Consider the following 19034-nt stretch of genomic DNA (forward strand, 5'->3'; position numbering starts at 1 on the left):
ATCTGATGGTGCCTGAGAAATTTAGCTTCATATTACTCATTGGATTTCACAATATAGACCTGATACCCTCAACAAAATCCCAAGAGATATTGCAGAGAAATTTGTTGATGAGTTTATTTGTTTGAAAAATTATACGTTTATTGCTGACAGTAGATTGAGGTCCCACATTTACATTCAGATCTGCTGTACAAGTCATTCTAAGGCCCATGGCAAATTACAAGCCTCAAATTGTTTTTCATTGTATGATATATTAAGAACTGTTTTCACTTCTTTCAAAAGTAGAGTGTAGGGAGAATGAGATTTGCAGTCACTATGTGTGTTCTAATTAATCTAATTATGTCATAAAGGACACAATGTAGTTGATGACATGTTGTTGCTATTTTTACCACTGAAAACCAGTTCTTCAAATATTGTTGGTAGTTGTTTAATTATGTAATTCTCATCTTTTGTACAGTGTCTACCAATCCAGATTTTTGTCGTTTCTATTATACTATCTGATTATTTAAAGAAGCCTATGACCATCTTCAGTACACTTTTTATGTTTACATTTTATTACTTCTATTAGTTCAATCAGGTTTTGAACCTAAAGATTGGAGCTAGATTTATACATGTGTAGTACAAACACACCCTTGTGTAGATTGAGATATGCAAGTAGTTAGCAAAAACTTATTTCCTGCAGTAAATTTGACTTCTTCTTATGTGATCATTACATTTCATATCTCTGTACATTATTGCTTCCAGGTATTTTTGTGTTGTGTCTGATTCCAAGTGTTAAATGTTAATGATTTAGGCAAAGGGTGCATAGTCATCTAGAATCAACTATTCATGACTTAAATTGCAGTTTATCAATTATTTTCAGGGCAAAGTTTTAAGTTGAAGCCATTGTTTGGGAGTGTGATATGTATCCAATAAGAAACACAAGGACGGTGCATTACAGACAGCACTACAGTTGTACCACAAGGTTTGATAGTTGGGCTGCTCATATTGTTGTTGTATATAAATGACTATCGAAGAAACTGAAGTAGTTCACTTTGCTGATGATGCAAGCATTGTAATCAAGCCTAATGGAGACACTTCAACAACTGAAAATGTAAATAGATTAGAAAAAACTAGTAACTGGTTGTGCGCATGTGACTGGCACTGAACTTGGAAAAATTGAATAAATGCAGGTCTGTGCCTCACAAGTCCTGACCACTCCACTAGAAATAATGTACCAGTTTTAATAATAAATGAATCAGACTCAAAATCCGTAGGTGTGTATGAGAACTAGGACTGGGAATCACAGTTACACATCTTCTTAAAATCTAATATCTGTAAGGTTTGTATTAATAGGGGACTGCAGAGATCAAAATGTCAGAAGTTGACTTACATTTCCTCTTTTCATTTGCAAATATCTTATGGCATTATTATACAGTGGTAACCGCTCATTGAGGAAGAAAGAAGGAAAGATGACATCCACTATCCTTCATTCAACTGCAGTGTGGCATAAAAAGGAGTGATGTATTCATCCATAAAAGTATTTGATCACCTACCCAGTGATGTAAAAAATTAAAAAGATAATTGAATTAACTTCAAACACAAATTGAAATCATATGTGAATGATCGACATGTTACCATATTTTTCACTGAGAACAGGCATGATAATTATTAAACTTTCACGTTGCACATCATAGCGAGAGTTTGCAGTTATTATCCATGGAACATGCAGATAAATAAACTAAACTGTCTGGTTACTTTTGTACAAGAACATCATTTTTTCTGATCACACTGCTATTGTGAACACCCACCAAAAAGTCAGCTATTGTCGCCAGATAATGTAATACATATGAATAGTGAGCTATATCTGAGTAATAAGCTGTATCTTAAATATAAGTTTTGTAGAGTGGTTTCTTCAGTTGTTTTGGAGGACATTTTGTCTTGTGTGTCACTAACAGATTTTCCTGGTTGTTGCTGTATAACTAAAATCCCCTCTGGTTGTTATACCATGGATGGGAAAGTGAAGATGAAAACTCACAATTGAAAGTTTCAGTGTTTTGGTGGACAAATTGTGTTATAAAATGGTGATCACTTCTGATAACCATATTGTAGACAGATGTGACGTCTGCTTTGTTCCAACTATTGTGCTCAGTTTTTGTGTTTTAGGGATCTGCTACAGATTATAGTTAACAGAGGGCCTACTCAGGTGCAAATTGTGTATAGAATCTGATAGGGATTCCATTAGGCTCTTGGGTTTGTTCAATTTTAATGGTTTCAGCTGTTTGTCAGTGCCACTGACACTAATATCAATTTCACTCATCTTTTCAGTGGTCCAAGAATTAAGTTGGGCAACACTTCTGGGTTTTACTTTGTAAAGGAATGTTTGAAAACAGAGTTAAGAATTTATGCTTTTGCTTTGCACCTCTCAACTATGTTTCCAGTCTTGTCTGTGAGTGGCTGGACACTGACTTGGGTGCCACTAACAGCATTTACATATGACCAGAATTTCTACAGATTTTGTGAAAGATGATTTGACAGTATTCTGCTACAATAGTTATTGAATGCCTCATAGATTGCTCTGTTGACTTATAAACATGTTTCATTCAGAATCTCTCTATCTATAGCCCTACACTTTGTTTCACACATATTCTGCAGTGGTCTCTGTTTCTTTCGAAGTGTCTTTATAGTGACTGTGTACTATGTAGGATCTCTTGCATTATGAACTGTCCTACTGGGTCTCTATTCATCCAGTGCATGGTCAACTATTCTTTTAAACTTTAGCCATAATTCCTCAACATGCTCATGTCCTGAGGTAAAAGTTTCAAGTTCCTCATTGAGATATGACACAATTTTTTCTCTGTTTACTGAACATATAAATCTTTCTGCTTCTGTTAGCTGCCGTTTATGTTTTGGTATTCTCGGTTGCTATAACTGCATCATGGTCTCTGATACCAATTTCAATTTGTTGCTATAAGATCCAACATATTTTCCATTATGGGTGGAGTTCTGAACTATTTGATCTAGATAGTTTTCGGAGAAGGCATTTAGTAACATATCAGGGGATGTCTTGTCATGCCCACGCCTAAAAAGACTGTACTTATCCAAATTGATTGTTGGATGATATCCCAATTGATTGTTGGATGATTAAAGTCTCGTCTAATGGTTGCTGTATCATTAGGGAACTTACATACAAGTGAACTGAGGTTTTCTCTAAAGTTTTGGGTTACATCGGGAGGAGAATCAGGTGGTCAGTTGTCAACAGAAGGACCCATTATAATTTTTTACCCATACTTGATACAGAGTCTTGCCCAAATGATCTCATTGGCAGCTTCAACTTCTATCTCAGTGCATTTGACTTTCTTGTCTACTGCAACAAATGCATCATCTCCAATTCCCATTTCCCTATCCTTTCATTGTACACTTAAATTTTCTCTAAAGTTCTCACAACTAATAACCTCTGGTTTATCATGAGAACTTCAGTGCCTTTTAGGAGTGCTTCAAACTTTGGCACTTTGTTGCGAATTCTTTGACAGCTAACCACTTCGATTTTGATGCTCACATCTGTGGGAGGCTTTTCTTTGGATCTTATGCTGATACTTCGGGATTTCCCACAGCTGTCATTATCTAGATTGAATGGAGAGTTGCCTAATCTAAAAAAAACCTTGTGAGCACACCACACAAAGTCAGCTATTTGGGTAGCTGCCTCTAATGTCTAGTGCACACTTGACCTGTTGAGCAATTTGGTGTTCAAACCAACATTAGGATCAATGATGATTACACTATTTACTTTGATATTAAGAAATATAATCACTCACCTAATAGCTAAGATGTTGAGCAAGAGACAGGCACAGCATTATATAAAGAATATTTAATACTATAATGAGCCCACTGTTGATAACACCAGGCCCTTCTGTCTCACTCAACCTTACCTGGAATGTGCAGGTCTAGAGCATATTGTGTAACACTCTTGAGTTTCATTGTTTTATACTGTGCATATTCATCCCCAGACTTATTTTGATTGCTCAAATAATCTGACATCTGATTCGTGTCACACTCTCTTAAGCAGAAATATTTCTCTACAATTCTTAACATTCCCTTAACCCCTGTAGTTACTACAATAGGATTATTGCCATTAATTGCCTCTCCTTTGTTCAGTGAATTGAAGAGTTTGTTTTTTGGCTACTACCTGGAAGCTGTGGTGACCCTTATAAGTAATTTCACTAAGCTGAATCTCAATGTAATTTACAGAAAAAAAAGTTTTGTACAATCTCACATAATCCTTGTCTCTGGCACCTGCATTCATCTCCAAGTTAATAGCTGATAAGGTAAAATCCCCCTCAGTTACCATAGTGTGATCAGGAAATTGTAACACATTATTCTCCAAAATTTTCTCTCAGGCATTATGACTCTGTAGTTCCCAAAGCTGATGGTCTATAAAAGCAACTGATTACCATGTTTGAGCCCCCTTTGGTACATTTACTCATATTATTTCACATTCAGAGTGTGTAATAACCTCACAAGATATTATTGAGTTCTTTACACCATAGGATATGTGCCACCATTGGCATTCAGTTTTCCTTTGTGGTACATATTCCAGTCAGAATTTACAATTTCACTGTTATTCAGCTCTAGCTTCAACCTTCTTTCTGTTCTTAATATTGTGTGGGCATTGTTATCTGTAATATGTTGAGACAAATTCTTGACTAATACCACAATAATGCTTGTTTTATGTTTCTAATTCTCAAGGACAAATACCCTCATCTGTGATTAATGTGGTTGATTTCCTCACTTCTAAGAGTAAAACTCCATGTCCATATCATAGAGAAATTCCTGAACAGAAATAAGTAGTCAGTTACCTACATGTAAATGATCAGCAACTCAGTGCCTCATGACATTCATGCTGAAATGAGCTACAAATCGCAGTGGGCTGCACCCAGTTCTTCCAATAGCTACTAGCAGAACCTTCCCCACATCTTTAATTAACCCCCCCCCCCCCCCCTCCCCTTGGAAACACACCCAGTGAAGACTGACATTCCTACCTGCTCTCTCAGCTGTTTCCATGAGACACCATTAATCATCTAACGCTGGAGCTCACAATGACCACTATAACCACCCTTTGTGCTTATCTGGACTTTGCATGGAAGTCAGCCAGAGCTCCAAAAGATGGGCCATCCTGTGCTTGCTCATATGTGCTTTAAACAATGGCCAGCACCTCTTTTCTGTTACTAAGGGGTAACAGGACAGCTGTGCTGTCATTTCTAATGGATCTCTCATCTTCACAATTAATAAAATTATATGCTTCATCAAATGAAGGTAATGACTGGCACTGAGGGTATCCTCAATATGAGGCATATTAACTGTACAAAATTATATCTGCCATCAAAGTGAAACAGCAATGTGACCATTTCAGTAGGAGACAGACATTTAATTTGCATTGAACTGAGATATCTGAACCATACATACCTGAAGTAGCTCATTGTGTGTTGTAGAAAAATCTGAGTCATTGCAAAAGATCCCATGTCTCCAGTGTTGGTCTTCTTGTGATATAACAAAGAACTTGCTGTAGTCTAGGAAAGAATGTAATTTAAATAGACTTTTTATGACAGCAGTTGAGCATTGTTCATTCAACACAAAGCAGTGTAATGTAATGTAGAGAGAGGTACCCAATGCTCTTTACTGTAAGGTTTTGAGTTAGCATAGTGTTGTTCTGCTTCTCTGTAACATGTCACAAAATTCTGCCTAAAATCATCTCCAGTCATTTAGTTTCCTACAACTGCTTACTCTTGTGACGCCCTTTACTAGAAGAACTTGGTTCATGTTTTCTGTGACTCCGTTAATGTAGTGTGAGATTTTGTTGGCCTCTGTCATGTTAGGATTCACAATGTGGCATAGGAACAAAACATTCTGTATGTACAACAGTGTTGTTTCCACATGATGTTGGACCCTGTTCTTTGATTGATCTTCTGCCAAGTGGACTTGCTGCTGATTGTCATCAAATGTTTTCTTTAGTTTGGCCTGGAAATGTCTCAGCTATTTAACTCCTCTTCATTGTTCTTGAACCATTGCTGGGCTATGCTGTCGAAGTAAAAGTACACAGATGTCAAACATATCATGTCACCTCACCTGTTGTATTTCGTGACTTGGTCAAATCCTTTCAGCAATTTCATCAGGTCCTGACCAGTGTCTGCAGAAAACACTGATTCATGTCTGATGTGCAACCGACTTACTGCTGTTTTGGAATTCATCTGTCTTCTGAATATAGGGATCTTTAGAACAAGGTACTGCTTGTCTTCTGGTTCCTGTTCGTGTAAGCGTCATCTCTTACGTTGTGCAATTGGAGCCACAGTGATGTAGATGTTCAGAAGTACCTGATGTCTCCACCAAAAAATGTCATGTCAAAACCACAATACAGTCCTAATCCAAAGGGAGGGTCATCAGTGACGCACAGCAGTTAGAACTAGAAGCACATTTATGACTAGCACCATTGTATAGCCAGAACGGAACTGATCTCTTGGACAGAGAGTGTGGTTATTTATACAAACTGTAGTTATTTATCCAAATATCAAATATTCTAGGATGCTAGTATTTATACAACCATTGAATATTGCAGATATATAAACATTACGAACATAAGATGTTTCAAGAACATTCCACAAATGATAAATATGAAATAACAAGTAATTTGTAAGTGTTGGGTTTGAACTGGCAACCTGCTGCACACCAGCCAGAGAGTGCTATAAGCACTGGCCAGTGAGATACAGTCTGGGAGAGATGGTATGGATTTTTACACCTGTGGGGAATGTGGAACTATCAGAAAAGTTACTAGAGCATGACTTTGGGCCATACCATATCCTTTGTCACTTGTCTGACATCACATGTGAAGTTGAGGAGTATGATCCTTCAACAAGAACACAAAAACACATAGATATTATCCACATCCTCTGTATGAAGTCTTACTACAGTCCAGAGGTGCAGATCGATGATAGGAAGTTCAAGGAGACTAAATATCCATGCGCTGATCATGAAGTATTGTGGTAGGGGCTGCCTTCCATGAGCATCATAGTGAAGAGGGTGTAATAACATGACCAGAATGTGAGGATCCGCCAGCTCGGACATACGGAGGACTCTTGTCAAAAACTTGAGCTAGGGTGCTGTAGTTGGCTCCAATGAGCACTTCTGAATATGTGGCTTATGTTCCTCCGGGGGAAGAAAGAATGCTACAAGCTCTGGTGCATGCAGAGTAGCATAGTGGTTAATGCCTGGCTGGTGTGGTGCGGGTCACCAGTTCTAACCTGCCTGCCTGCAATTATGTGTTTTTTTTTCATTCTTATCATTTCTGTTGTGTTCTTTAAAAACATAGTTTGAAACTTAAACAGTGGCAACACTGCTGTGGAGACACTATGCAATCGAATCTACTATTGTCACTGATAGCACATGTTGTTGACATACGAACCTTACCTCCGAGCAAATGGACCCACGTGTCCCATGTCACTGGCATGTGCACAGTTGAGGGAACCACAGTCACTTGTGAGTGAGGGGTCTAGCGTAATGGTGTCACTATGTTTTCGAAACAGGAACAATGGAGTTGGATCAAGTTTGAATGTGCCAGAGATCATACAGCACGACAGTGTCATCAAGATCTTCAAGAGGCATGCGGGGAATCAGCATTGCCGTACAGAACAGTGGCATGTAGGGTAAAAGCCTTCAACAAAGGTCAGCAAACTGTGACAGACATGCATCGAGCAGGGCATCCTAGCATCTCTGAAGAAGAAGTGCATGCTATTGCCATGTTAGTGGACAGTGATCGATGCCATACGATTCGTGAGCTCCCCCTCGAAACTGGATTAGCGCATACGACTGTGCTTCGCATCCTGAAGCATGTGAAAAATTGCATCACGATGGGTTTCGCATGACTTGATGGAAATGCAGAAATAGATGCATTATGATGCTACTCAGATGCACTTGGAGCACTATGAGGGTGAAGGAGATGCTTTCTTATGCTGAATGATAACACTGGATGAGACATGGGCCACATCGTTATGAGCCAAAACTGAAATGCCACTCCAACTAATGGCATCATTATGGGTCGCCGCGAAAGCCGAAAGTGTGTCAGAGCCCCAGCATGGTGAAAGTTATGGTGATTCTCATGTACAACTGTGATGGTGCTATCCTAATGTATTACATTCCTCCATGGCAGACTGTCAGTGCACAGTATGACTGTTCATTTTTGGAGCATCACCTGTGACTAGCTCTGCAAAATAAGCGGTGACACTTTCTGTGCAAACCCCCCATCATTTTGTGTGACAATGCACAGGCACATACTGCGCAAGCTGTGTGGCTGCTCTGTTCGGTCAATGGGACTGGGAAGTACTGTACCATCCACCCTATTCCCTGAACTTCAGTCCTTGTGACTTTGATTTGATTCTGAAGATGAAGGAACCACTTCATGGCATTCATTTCAGAACTGTTCCAGAGATTTGACAGGCAGTAGACCACTCCATTCACACCATCAACAGAACGAGCTCTGCTAATGGTATACTACGCCTTCCACATAATTGACAATGGGTTCTACACAATGCTAGTGACTACTTTGAAGGATAGTTACAGGTGCAAACTGTAATTATTTTGTATCGGTTGTGAATAAATAGTTGCCACTATTTACCTTCCAACCCTCGTATCTTATGTTTGTAACATTTGTATGTCTGGAATATGCCGTGGTTGTATAAATACTAACATTATGGAATATCCATTGCTTATATAAATAACTGCAGTCTCCACCTAGGAGATTAGTTCTCTTCTGGCTATATATTAGTGTCAGAAATAAACATGCTTTCCATTGTAAGTTTTATGCTTCATCGACCACTCTGCCTTTGGACTAGGACTTGATTGTGGCTTTGCTGACATGACTTCCTGAAAGCCATGGATTTAGGAGATGCTAGATGCAATATTTCTCAATTTCTAAATATCAGTTGACCCTGTACCACACCTACACTTAACATTGAAAGTACAAATGTATGGGGTATCAGGCAAAATTTGTGACTTGATTGAGGATTTATTCATAGAAAGTACACAGCATGGTATCTCACATGTCGAGTTATCGACAGATGTAGAAGTAACTTCAGATGTATCCCCAGGAAGTGTGTTGGATCTATTGCTGTTTATGTTGTATCAATGACTTTGCAGACAGTATTAATAGTAATCTCAGCTTTTTTGCCAAGATGCAGTTATCTACAATGAAGAACACTCTGCATAAATCTACACAAATATTCAGACAGCTCTTGATAAGGTTTCCAAATGGTGTAAATATTGGCATCTTGCTTTAAATGTTCAGAAATGTAAAATTGTGTGCTTCAGAAAACTAACAAATGTAGTATCATATCAGTATAATATCAATCACGGGGGGAATTGGTAAACTCATATAAATACTTGGCTGTAACACATAGTACAGGCTTGGAATGGAATGATCACATACGTTCAGTCCTGAGTAAAGCAAGTAGCAAACTTCTTTTTATTGGCAGAATATTAGGGAAATGCATTCATTCTACAGAGAATATTGCTTACCAGTTACTTGTGTGACTCATCCTAGAATATTGCTCAAGTGTGTGGGACCCACATCAGGTAGGGCCAGCAGGGGATATTGAACGTATACATAAGGCAGCACAAATAGTCACAGGTTTGTTTGACCTACAGGAGAGTGTCACTGAAATGTTGAAAGTACTGAACAGGCTGACTCTTGAAGATAGATGGAAACTATCCTGAGAAAGTCTGCTAAAAAATACAGTAAATGTATTCACAGCTGCGAATATGGGCACTCTTCAACTATAGAATGGATTGACACAATTTCTACACTAACTCATCACTTATAAATTACTGAGAATAATTACATGGTATTCACTCCAGTCATCTTGTAGACACATCTTTGAAGTGCTAAGCTTTCTAATTGCACCTTCACAATGTATACATTCAATAATAATGTCCTTCAATGTTCATTACTAAAACTATCAATGGTTTACAAAGGTATTCAATATGCAGCCCAAAAAAATCTTATCATTTGTCCAATAAGACATTATGTATGACAAGTAGCAAAGTAAATTTTTAATCTAATAACAAATGGGTTCTCCCAACAATTCCTCTTATTCCATAGATGGATTTTAAATCAGAAACAACTAGAATACATAATACAGTTCACTTCACTGTTAAATTTAAATGCATTTCATTCTATAAGAAACTTCGACCAATGCTTTGATTCTTGTTCTTACATTATTTTAAAACCTGCTGTGCTCTTTTAGCTATTGAACTTCATTTTCACAGTTTTCAAATATAAATGTGTTGTCTAATTGATGTGTGACTCAGAACTGTTAAAATAATGTCACTCACATCACATATACTTTACTAGCCCTTCTATTTCATGGAGGCTTCTTCTCTTATGTCCCATCAGTAATCAGATGTTATGAATTAGAAATGTATGCCAGGCCAGATCATGAATCCTGTCACGGCTTTCTTGAATTTCTTCTCAAGAAACAAAGCCACCATAGTATCTTCACAGCCTGTTATAAAAATTGTTCTGCTATTCATCTATTTTGAACACAGGTTAACTCCTTGGCTGTTCAAAATATTTTATCCTGGACCTTGAATTCAAATTTATATTGATAATATGGTTTTTTTTATATGCAACACTGAGTAAATATTTTGTTTCAGTCATCTGCCCATTATCTGCAAATGCTTAATTGTTTTAGTCTGTGTGTACAAGTTTAGAGAATGTTTCTTTCATGTTTAGGGTTCTTTGGGCTTGCCATATTATAGGTATAAAGAGAAGCTTTGTTATTTCATTTGTATTGTTTGACTGTGAAATAGTGAATTCACAGTGCTCACCAACTTGGTCATCTTTATCCTTCCTGCATCCTACTACATGCATCTTCTAACTTCCACCTCTTGAGGAATATTACTTCATATTTGTAATTAGTTGTGAGGCATTAAAGAAGGCATCATAAGTATGTGGTTTCCTTCCAGAGGGTGAACTCATTTTTACCAATATTAACAAGAGCTTTTAATACATGATTTTTATTAATGTAAGAAATGTGGCCTGAAAGCGAGCCTTTATGCAAAGGAAATGATGATTTAGAGATGTTGTAGAAACGCAGTAACTGATTGAGTAAGGAATGAAGACATTAAGGAAATTATGAAAATGTATTCAACTTCTGTATAGTGGATAAAAAATGAATAACTAGAACAATATGGTCATAGGAAATGGTAATGGAATAGCTCAGAAAGTGTGGATGGGGAGACATCAAGGAAGGAATAAAAAGTGGTAGACCTTGGAAAGGCTGGACTGGAGACCAAGCAGGAAAGACAGCTAATAGGGAAGCTTTGTACAGATGAAGAGGCATAAAGATAGGGTTGCAATAGGCAGCCAAAAATGCTGTAAAACAGCCATGCCATTATGTACAAAGTATTGTATGGGAAGATTTTCTTAAGACTTTGTGTGTTTGTCCTATTTAACAGTTCCATGAATTAACTCTCCCATATGTCACTCTACATTAATATATTCGTAGGACATGTTCTTCCTCTTTTCATGTTATTTATCTTTGTCAGAACCCTTCTTCTTCCATGGTCAGCTGACATGGAAATTCACACCGTTTCTTTATATGTATGTTGTAATTTGCAAACTTTTCTGATCCTCACACTATGTGTGTGTGTGTGTGTGTGTGTGTGTGTGTGTGTGTGTGTGAGAGAGAGAGAGAGAGAGAGAGAGAGTGTGAGTGAGTGAGTGAGACAGACAGACAGACACAGACAGAGAGAGACACTTAGAACATGTAGATGTATATGAGCATGCACGTATATATGTGCATGCATAAAAGGGAAGCGAGGGAAATAGTGGTTTCAATTCATTTCATATTAATTTATGTTTCTTTTCAGAACTGCCAGTTTTGTCATAGTGGAGACAATGAAGACAAGTTACTCCTGTGTGATGGATGTGACAAAGGCTATCACACGTACTGCTTCAAGCCAAAAATGGAGAACATTCCAGAAGGGGACTGGTAAGTAAATAATGTAGCTCTTGTAATGTTGGGCTGTAAACACAATTCTTGTTTGAATGTTGTTGATATAAATGGCAGGCGGGTTGAAGCTAATGAGAGGACAACCAAATGAAAACAATCGATTCAGTTGGTTGTTGGAAAACAGTTGCAGCTTTATGTATCTGTTGAATTATCTGTCATTCTTTTGAGTGAAATCTGTCTATGAGAGCAACTGAATGGAAACAGTCGAATTTGTCAGTTGTAGTTTTATGTACCGAAGGGATTTTTTTCATTCATTTCTTTCGCATGAAACTAGTCTCAAGTAGCAGCTACATGAAAACAGTCAACACCCGTCCAGTGGCATGCTTCTGACTGAGTTATTCATTCTTTCTTTTTCAAGTGAAAACAGTCTTCAGTTTTTCTGTTGATTGAAGCTTGTATTCATTCATTCATTCATTCAATTGAAAGCACTGCTTAGGGATTTAGCTGAGCAAGTTATCCAGTTATTCTTCTGAGTGAAACCAGTTTGCAGTATTTTCATTAGGTGAAGTACACTAGTGGTATACAATACAAACCGGGGTGCACATACCCTCAGGTGTACCCGAAGACAAGAAATAACCACATTAATTTCATTATGTGCTGAAAGACTAATTCTACTGTTCACCTTTTAAAACAGATAAATAGAATGCTGTGCATTAAACTGTTCTATGTGCAATTAACACATAACTAATAATGTTTCATTGGGAGTACAATACTGAGCAAGCATAGGAGTTATCTTAGGGGTGCATGAAGAAGAAAGGAACATTGACACATTTCTGCTACTGTCTGCATTATGTATTACTGAAAAGAGATGATATCTATAAGTAAAATTAAAGTATGAGACAATGCCTGTGTCATGCATGCGCCATGTCAACGTCCTGCAGCTGCCATGGCCCGGGCCACAGCCAGTGTGAGGAGGTGATGGAGTGGTCAGTTGCCGTAAGTGCAGGTACAGGCAGTGGTGCGCTTGTGCTAGCTATCGCACTAGCTCCTTGCACTGGCTACAACCCTGGCTCTGGTGGCCACAGGAGGAGGCTATGGTGGTGGTGCTATGTGCCCACCCCAACAGCCTCCCAGGGTAGCCGTACGGTCTGAGGCACCTTGCCAGTTCACGCGACTCCCTCTATCGGAGGTTTAAGTCCTTCCTCAAGAATGGGTGTGTGAGTTGTCCTTAGCATAAGTTTGTTTAAGTAGTGGGTAAGCCTAAGGACCCATGGCCTCAGCAGTTTGGTCCCATAGGAACTTCCCACAAATTTCCAAAAATTTTCCACTCCAATGACCTAGTGGGAAAAGGTGAAAAAATACGTTAATAAAAATAACTCATATCCAGGGACTGAATGAAAACATTCATATATTGGCTGCAACTGACAGAGATTGTTTCAGTTGGTTGTCTTGCATTGACTGAAACCACTAAAACCCAGTGAATGAGTGAAAACATTCGTGTAACTGACATGGCTACGGAGACTACTTGTCCCATCACTAGTTGAAACAGAATGCTTTTAAGGCAGCAGTGAAATTAATTATTGCTGATGTCTTACAGACTGCAAGAATTACAGACTGCAAGAATTACAGACTGCAAGAAGTGGTTGTGCTTGCTACAAATATTGAATAAATGATAGGAATACCAGAAGAATTTCTTCCAAGTTTATCATAACATATGTGACTAACAGTGCCTTATAACTATTTCTGGCTCCATTTTACACACACACACACACACACACACACACACACACACACACACACACACACACACACACACACACATACTCTACATGTGTTCATTTTCTGAATATATTCTTATGTATCTGTTACTGTATTTGTGTGTATTATGCCTCACGTTCTTAGCTTCATTGTTGGTAGTTGGTATGTTGTGACAGTACGTGGTGCATATGTTGTTAGTATTACATGTATGCTGGTTTCCTGTTGTAAACTAAAAATACTAAATTCGTGTGAGCTCAGACAGCCATGTGAAGCCAGTGGTCACTGTGTCATCCATAGTATCATTTGGATGCCAGAATGAGGCAAGAGCTAAGAACCCCAGTCTTGTGTCGTTTTAATATTGACTTGAACTATGGAACCACTAGCCTATTTCTTGTTCATGTAGCTCATCAGTTGTTGTCACAAGTATAAATGCACCCTTTCCCAATCTTCTCACCAAGGAAGGTTCTCTGGTAGTTTGGATATATGAACACATATCTCTGTGTTGTAATCAAACATACTGACTGCCCAACTATGAAGGCAGGTATATTCTCTTTAAAGCTGTTCAGTTTACCAATCACTCTACACTCTGTCTGTGTCTCATAGACACAGTAAACACTAACCGCATACTTATAATATCTCTGTACATTCTCCAACATCAATAATTGCAAATATTTTCATAAAACACATTGAAAGCATAATATTTGGGAGGACAGTTCCACTAAATGGGTTCAAAGGAACATACTAAATACAAGAACATGAATATTGTTCTTTGTCTTGTTAATAAACTTTGGGAACACAAAAAAGAGAGAGAAAAAAACTCAATAAAGCTGTGAAGTCAGTAATCTGCACATTGAGTGGTCAAGCTCTTAAGCATCATCATTAAGAAAAAAAAAAAAAAACAATATGGCAACAGATATAACGCAGGATGCAAAGTTAACCCACCCAAACAACTGGTAACATGCAATGGTGAGGCATATGCAGTAAAGACAAAACAAGATTACCATTCACCAAACGTGTTTATCAGAGAAGACAGTACAAATCATAGCAGACTCAAGAAGAGCTATGAAATAAAATGAACAGTATAAACATCAATATATAAAAAAAAGTTAAATGCTGCAGATTTGATTGTGATGTAAATAACTGAGGCATGTATTTTTATATGTTAATACTTTTGATTTCATTTCATGTTTCATCTTGAAGTTATTATTAACTTTTGGTATTGTTCTTTCCACATTAATAATGTTCACATGGATGAAATTAGCTAATCACTAAGTGAAATAAAGTGTTTCTTTCAAAATACAACAATAGCATTTGCAGGAAAACGATTTCCATCAGGTGAATAAAATTGTTTAACTGAAGTTATAAATGTTTACTATTGATATCTGATATGTTTTAAGTGCTAGTGGAAGTAGCCTTGAAACTGAACATGGGATATCACAAGAGGAGACTGCGTCAAAAGAGTAGAGTTTAATTGTTATAGCTGCAATTTATGGCATAGAAAAACTGAAAGAATGTGAGAATAGATCTCTAGAAATTGATTTAGGAGAGGATATGACTATTGGCAGTTTGTGAAGTTTTTTCTAGAAGGTTCACAAGGAAAGGGAATGAAAAATTCCAAATAACCAACTTAAAAAGGCTAAAAATGAATAAGAAAATAATTACAGTATGGAATTGTACTTACCTTATGATGAATGTTTGTAAGAGAAATCTATTTTTCTCTCCTGACTAGCAGAGAATCTCGAATTCAGAGATGTCTACGATGCTGGATATAAAGTCCTTCTCAGTGAAGAACATTGCTAGTGCTATTAGTTGCTCTTGACTCATAGTACTTCATAGAAGAGCTTTTATTCTCTTCGTGATTGAGAAACATTGCTCCACTCTAGATGTTGTTATCAGTATGGTAAAGGTCACTTTCAGGAGTTTCATTGTTTCACTAAAAGTTTCCTGCAAATAAGTTTTGAACAGGAATTGTAGAAATGGAACATCACCTGTGAGCATTCTAAGCTCATTCCCTATGTATTGTATCTGAAGCTCCATTATCACCTTCGGCATAATATGGTTGAACACAGACAACCAAATTGAAATTCTGGGTGCTTTAATTGCAATTGGAGCCCTCTTGTTTCAGTAATTGTAGTAGTTTGCTAAGATGTAAGCTCAGTTTGCTCCAGGCATTCTACAAGTAACTCTCAGTTTTTGTACACAAGTTGCACAGCTCTTGACTAAAATTCCATCTCATGTTGGAAACATGAGGGACTTTCCTGTTCACTGTGTCAGTTGGCATTGCTGTTCATTGTGAAGAATTATGAAAAACATTGGGGAATTCCATGAAGATCAGCAAAAAACATTCATATTCCAATCTGTTGCTTGGTCTAAAATCAGATGCAACTTATGGGCATAACAAGGGAACAAAGTAGGAATGTTTAAAATGCTCTTTGAGAAGAGTCTGTACACCTGAATGATGATCACTCATAACAGCTGCACCATCATATCTCTGACAAATAACTTTCTCTGAATTATCCAAATATCCAGTAAAGTTCCTTTAAGTGGTTCTGTTAATATTTTTGCATCTGTCCATGAGGAGTGAGGAAAGTCAAAAACCATTCTACAGGTTTACCCTCAGAGAAAACATATCTTATAACAACAACAAACTCTTGAAATATCAGTTGTCTCATCTGCAGTAACTGACAGAAAATCAGCAGCAGTGATTTCCTCTCTTACTCAGTCATGATAAACCTCCAGTAAATCATTTTGAATACCTTTAGAAGTGCCTTTGAAAACATTGCCTCCAAAATGTGATTGCTACACACAGCATCAAGTTCAACAGTGAAATTTATATGATGTGAAAAGTTTCTGGATTTGATGAATCACTCCTCATGTCCACAAAGTGAGAGCTCAAACCACTAAAAAATTTAATACAATCTATAACTTTAGATGGTAAGTAATTGTTTTTGCAACTCTCATCATTATGTCTTTCAGCTGACTGCCTATAAGCACTGTCCAGATGTTGTCTAATATCCTATATCCATAAGAGATTGTACGCTAGCTGTGCAGTCATATGTGATTCAGACCACTCATGTTTCTTTGTCTTCTGTTATAAATGTTTGAGATAGTCAGTGTCTGTTAGCATCCAAGTCTGCTCGCAACCAGTGATTTCTTTTGGAAACAACAAACATGGAAAACAGTACCATTTGTTTGTGATATAGTAACCACATGTCCAGTCTATGTATTTTCCTGTAAATGTCCAATCTGCAAAATTGTGCAATTTCATTACATTAATTTTTCTTTTTATTAACTAATTCGATACCCAGTGTCAGTCTCCATATATGCTTATCTTCAAGTGAGAGGAAAGAGAAATTAGTTTCCGTAAGCCTCTGCAGTGAACTATCACACATACTGACTTTACACTATAGACACTGCACACCTGAGAGCTCACATCTTCAAACTCATAACTGTATATCGCATTCTCCCACATTAGAAACAGTAAAAGTGGTCACAGTATTGGTAACTTTACTGCAACAAATAACAGGAAACTTCTGCCTATCATTGCTGACTAGACTCCTGTAGTTATTGCAGTTTGAGAAATATAATTGCTCACAGAGGTCAATGATAACAGATATAGTAAGTTACACAATAGTGTGGATATGAATTAGATTCAGAATCTACTATTTGCGTGTCTTATTAATTTGTGTACCCCATCTGTTTGCATCTAGTGTTATGGCATGTGAAACAGTGAAAATGTTTTTCAAGAATTTTTAAATCCTGTAACTGAGGTGGGACATGGGTACCAGCCAGTAATCACCTAGTTGGATGTGGGAAACCACCTGAAAACCTCACTCAGACTGTCCGGCATACATGCCCTTGTTGTTAATCCATCAGTCAGATTCAATCCAGGACTGGTATGCAGTCCCAAATCCTGAAAGTGGTGTGTTAACAAGTTTGGCTATCCAGATAACGCCATGGTTACCGTACATCACTTAATGCAAATACTGAAATTCCTTCTTTGAAAAGGAAACAGCTGATTTCCTTCTCTATGCTTACACAATTCCTGCTTATACCTCATTGCTAAAAACCTCGTAATTGTTAAATTAAACTATAATCTTCCTTCATTTCAATGGAATATCCAGCATACTATGTGTGAGAATATGTTGTTGGATGTGTTGTGGAATCAATGAGTGCAGAGGGACTGTGTGTGTCATCATCTGTGAGATCTGTGGAATGTTATTTTACAATGGTGATGAACTTTAGCTTCAGCATTGCTTTTGGAGAATAAAATTTCGGCCCTACTAAGTCAGATACTTTTTGCCTTTCATCCTGCATTTTCATTTGAAAAATCTTCTCATACCAGAAGCTAAGTAATCATTCCTCTTTTTTTTTATTATGAACATAGATTGATTTCTAAATTAGTTCCAAACTTGTACAATGATGATATACCAAAATGTCTTCCTACACTTTTTGACATTATCAGGGTAGGAGGGATTAACACAAGGAGTGTCAGGTATTCACAACTTATACGTAAACCAGACTGAAATTATGAGAGCTGAAGGACATGAAATGGAAGCAATAGTCGAGAAGGGAGTGAGACAGGGTTGTAGTTTATTCCTGCTGTTTTTCAGTCTGTACATAGAATAAGGTGTGAAGGAAACCAATGAGAAATTTATATAGGGAATTAAAGTTCAAGAAGAAAAAATAAAAACTATGAGGTTTTGCTGGTAATACTGTAATACTATTAGAGCTGGTAAAGATCTTACCTGAGCAGTTGTACAGAATGTACACTGTCTTGAAAAGAGGTTGTAAGATGAACATCAACAAAAATAGAACAAAGGGAATGGAATGTAGCCACATTAAATCAGGCAATGCAAGGGAATTAGATTACAAAAGGATGCTAAAAGTAGTAGACGAGTTCTGCTGCTTGGACAGCAAAATAACTGATGATGTCTATAGTAAAGAGGATATAAATTGCAGATTCCTGAGAGAAACAGGTCCGAACAGGCCTTGAAGGCTCAATGGTACTGACTGGCCACTGAGCCATGCTCTGCCCTTAGACATCACCGGATGCAAATACGAAAGGAAATGTGATCAACACACGACTCTCCCAGCTGTTGTTACTTTTTATGACTGGGAGAGCAAGATAAGCATTTTTGAAGAAGAGAAAATGGTTAAAATCAAATATAAATTTAAATGTTACAGAATCTTTCATCTCTACTGCCACCTATCAATCCTAAAAGGAGCTACTACTATCCTCTCATTATTATATGGATAATTTTAGTATAAAACCACTGGTAGAGAAAAGAAAAGAAAGTA

The 19034-nt window shown here is 37.5% G+C and overlaps 1 protein-coding gene across 1 annotated transcript in view; it reads left to right on the forward strand.

The window, feature by feature from the left end:
- LOC126298259 (bromodomain adjacent to zinc finger domain protein 2B-like) overlaps positions 1-19034 on the forward strand; it is a 285171-nt gene that overhangs the window by 238626 nt on the left and 27511 nt on the right. Inside the window, exon 32 of the mRNA XM_049989561.1 lies at positions 11893-12014. Within this exon, the coding sequence (XP_049845518.1) occupies positions 11893-12014 (122 nt within the window). The remainder of the gene's footprint in view (positions 1-11892; positions 12015-19034) is intronic.

The sequence above is a fragment of the Schistocerca gregaria genome, chromosome X (assembly GCF_023897955.1).
Source record: "Schistocerca gregaria isolate iqSchGreg1 chromosome X, iqSchGreg1.2, whole genome shotgun sequence".
NCBI lineage: Eukaryota > Metazoa > Arthropoda > Insecta > Orthoptera > Acrididae > Schistocerca > Schistocerca gregaria.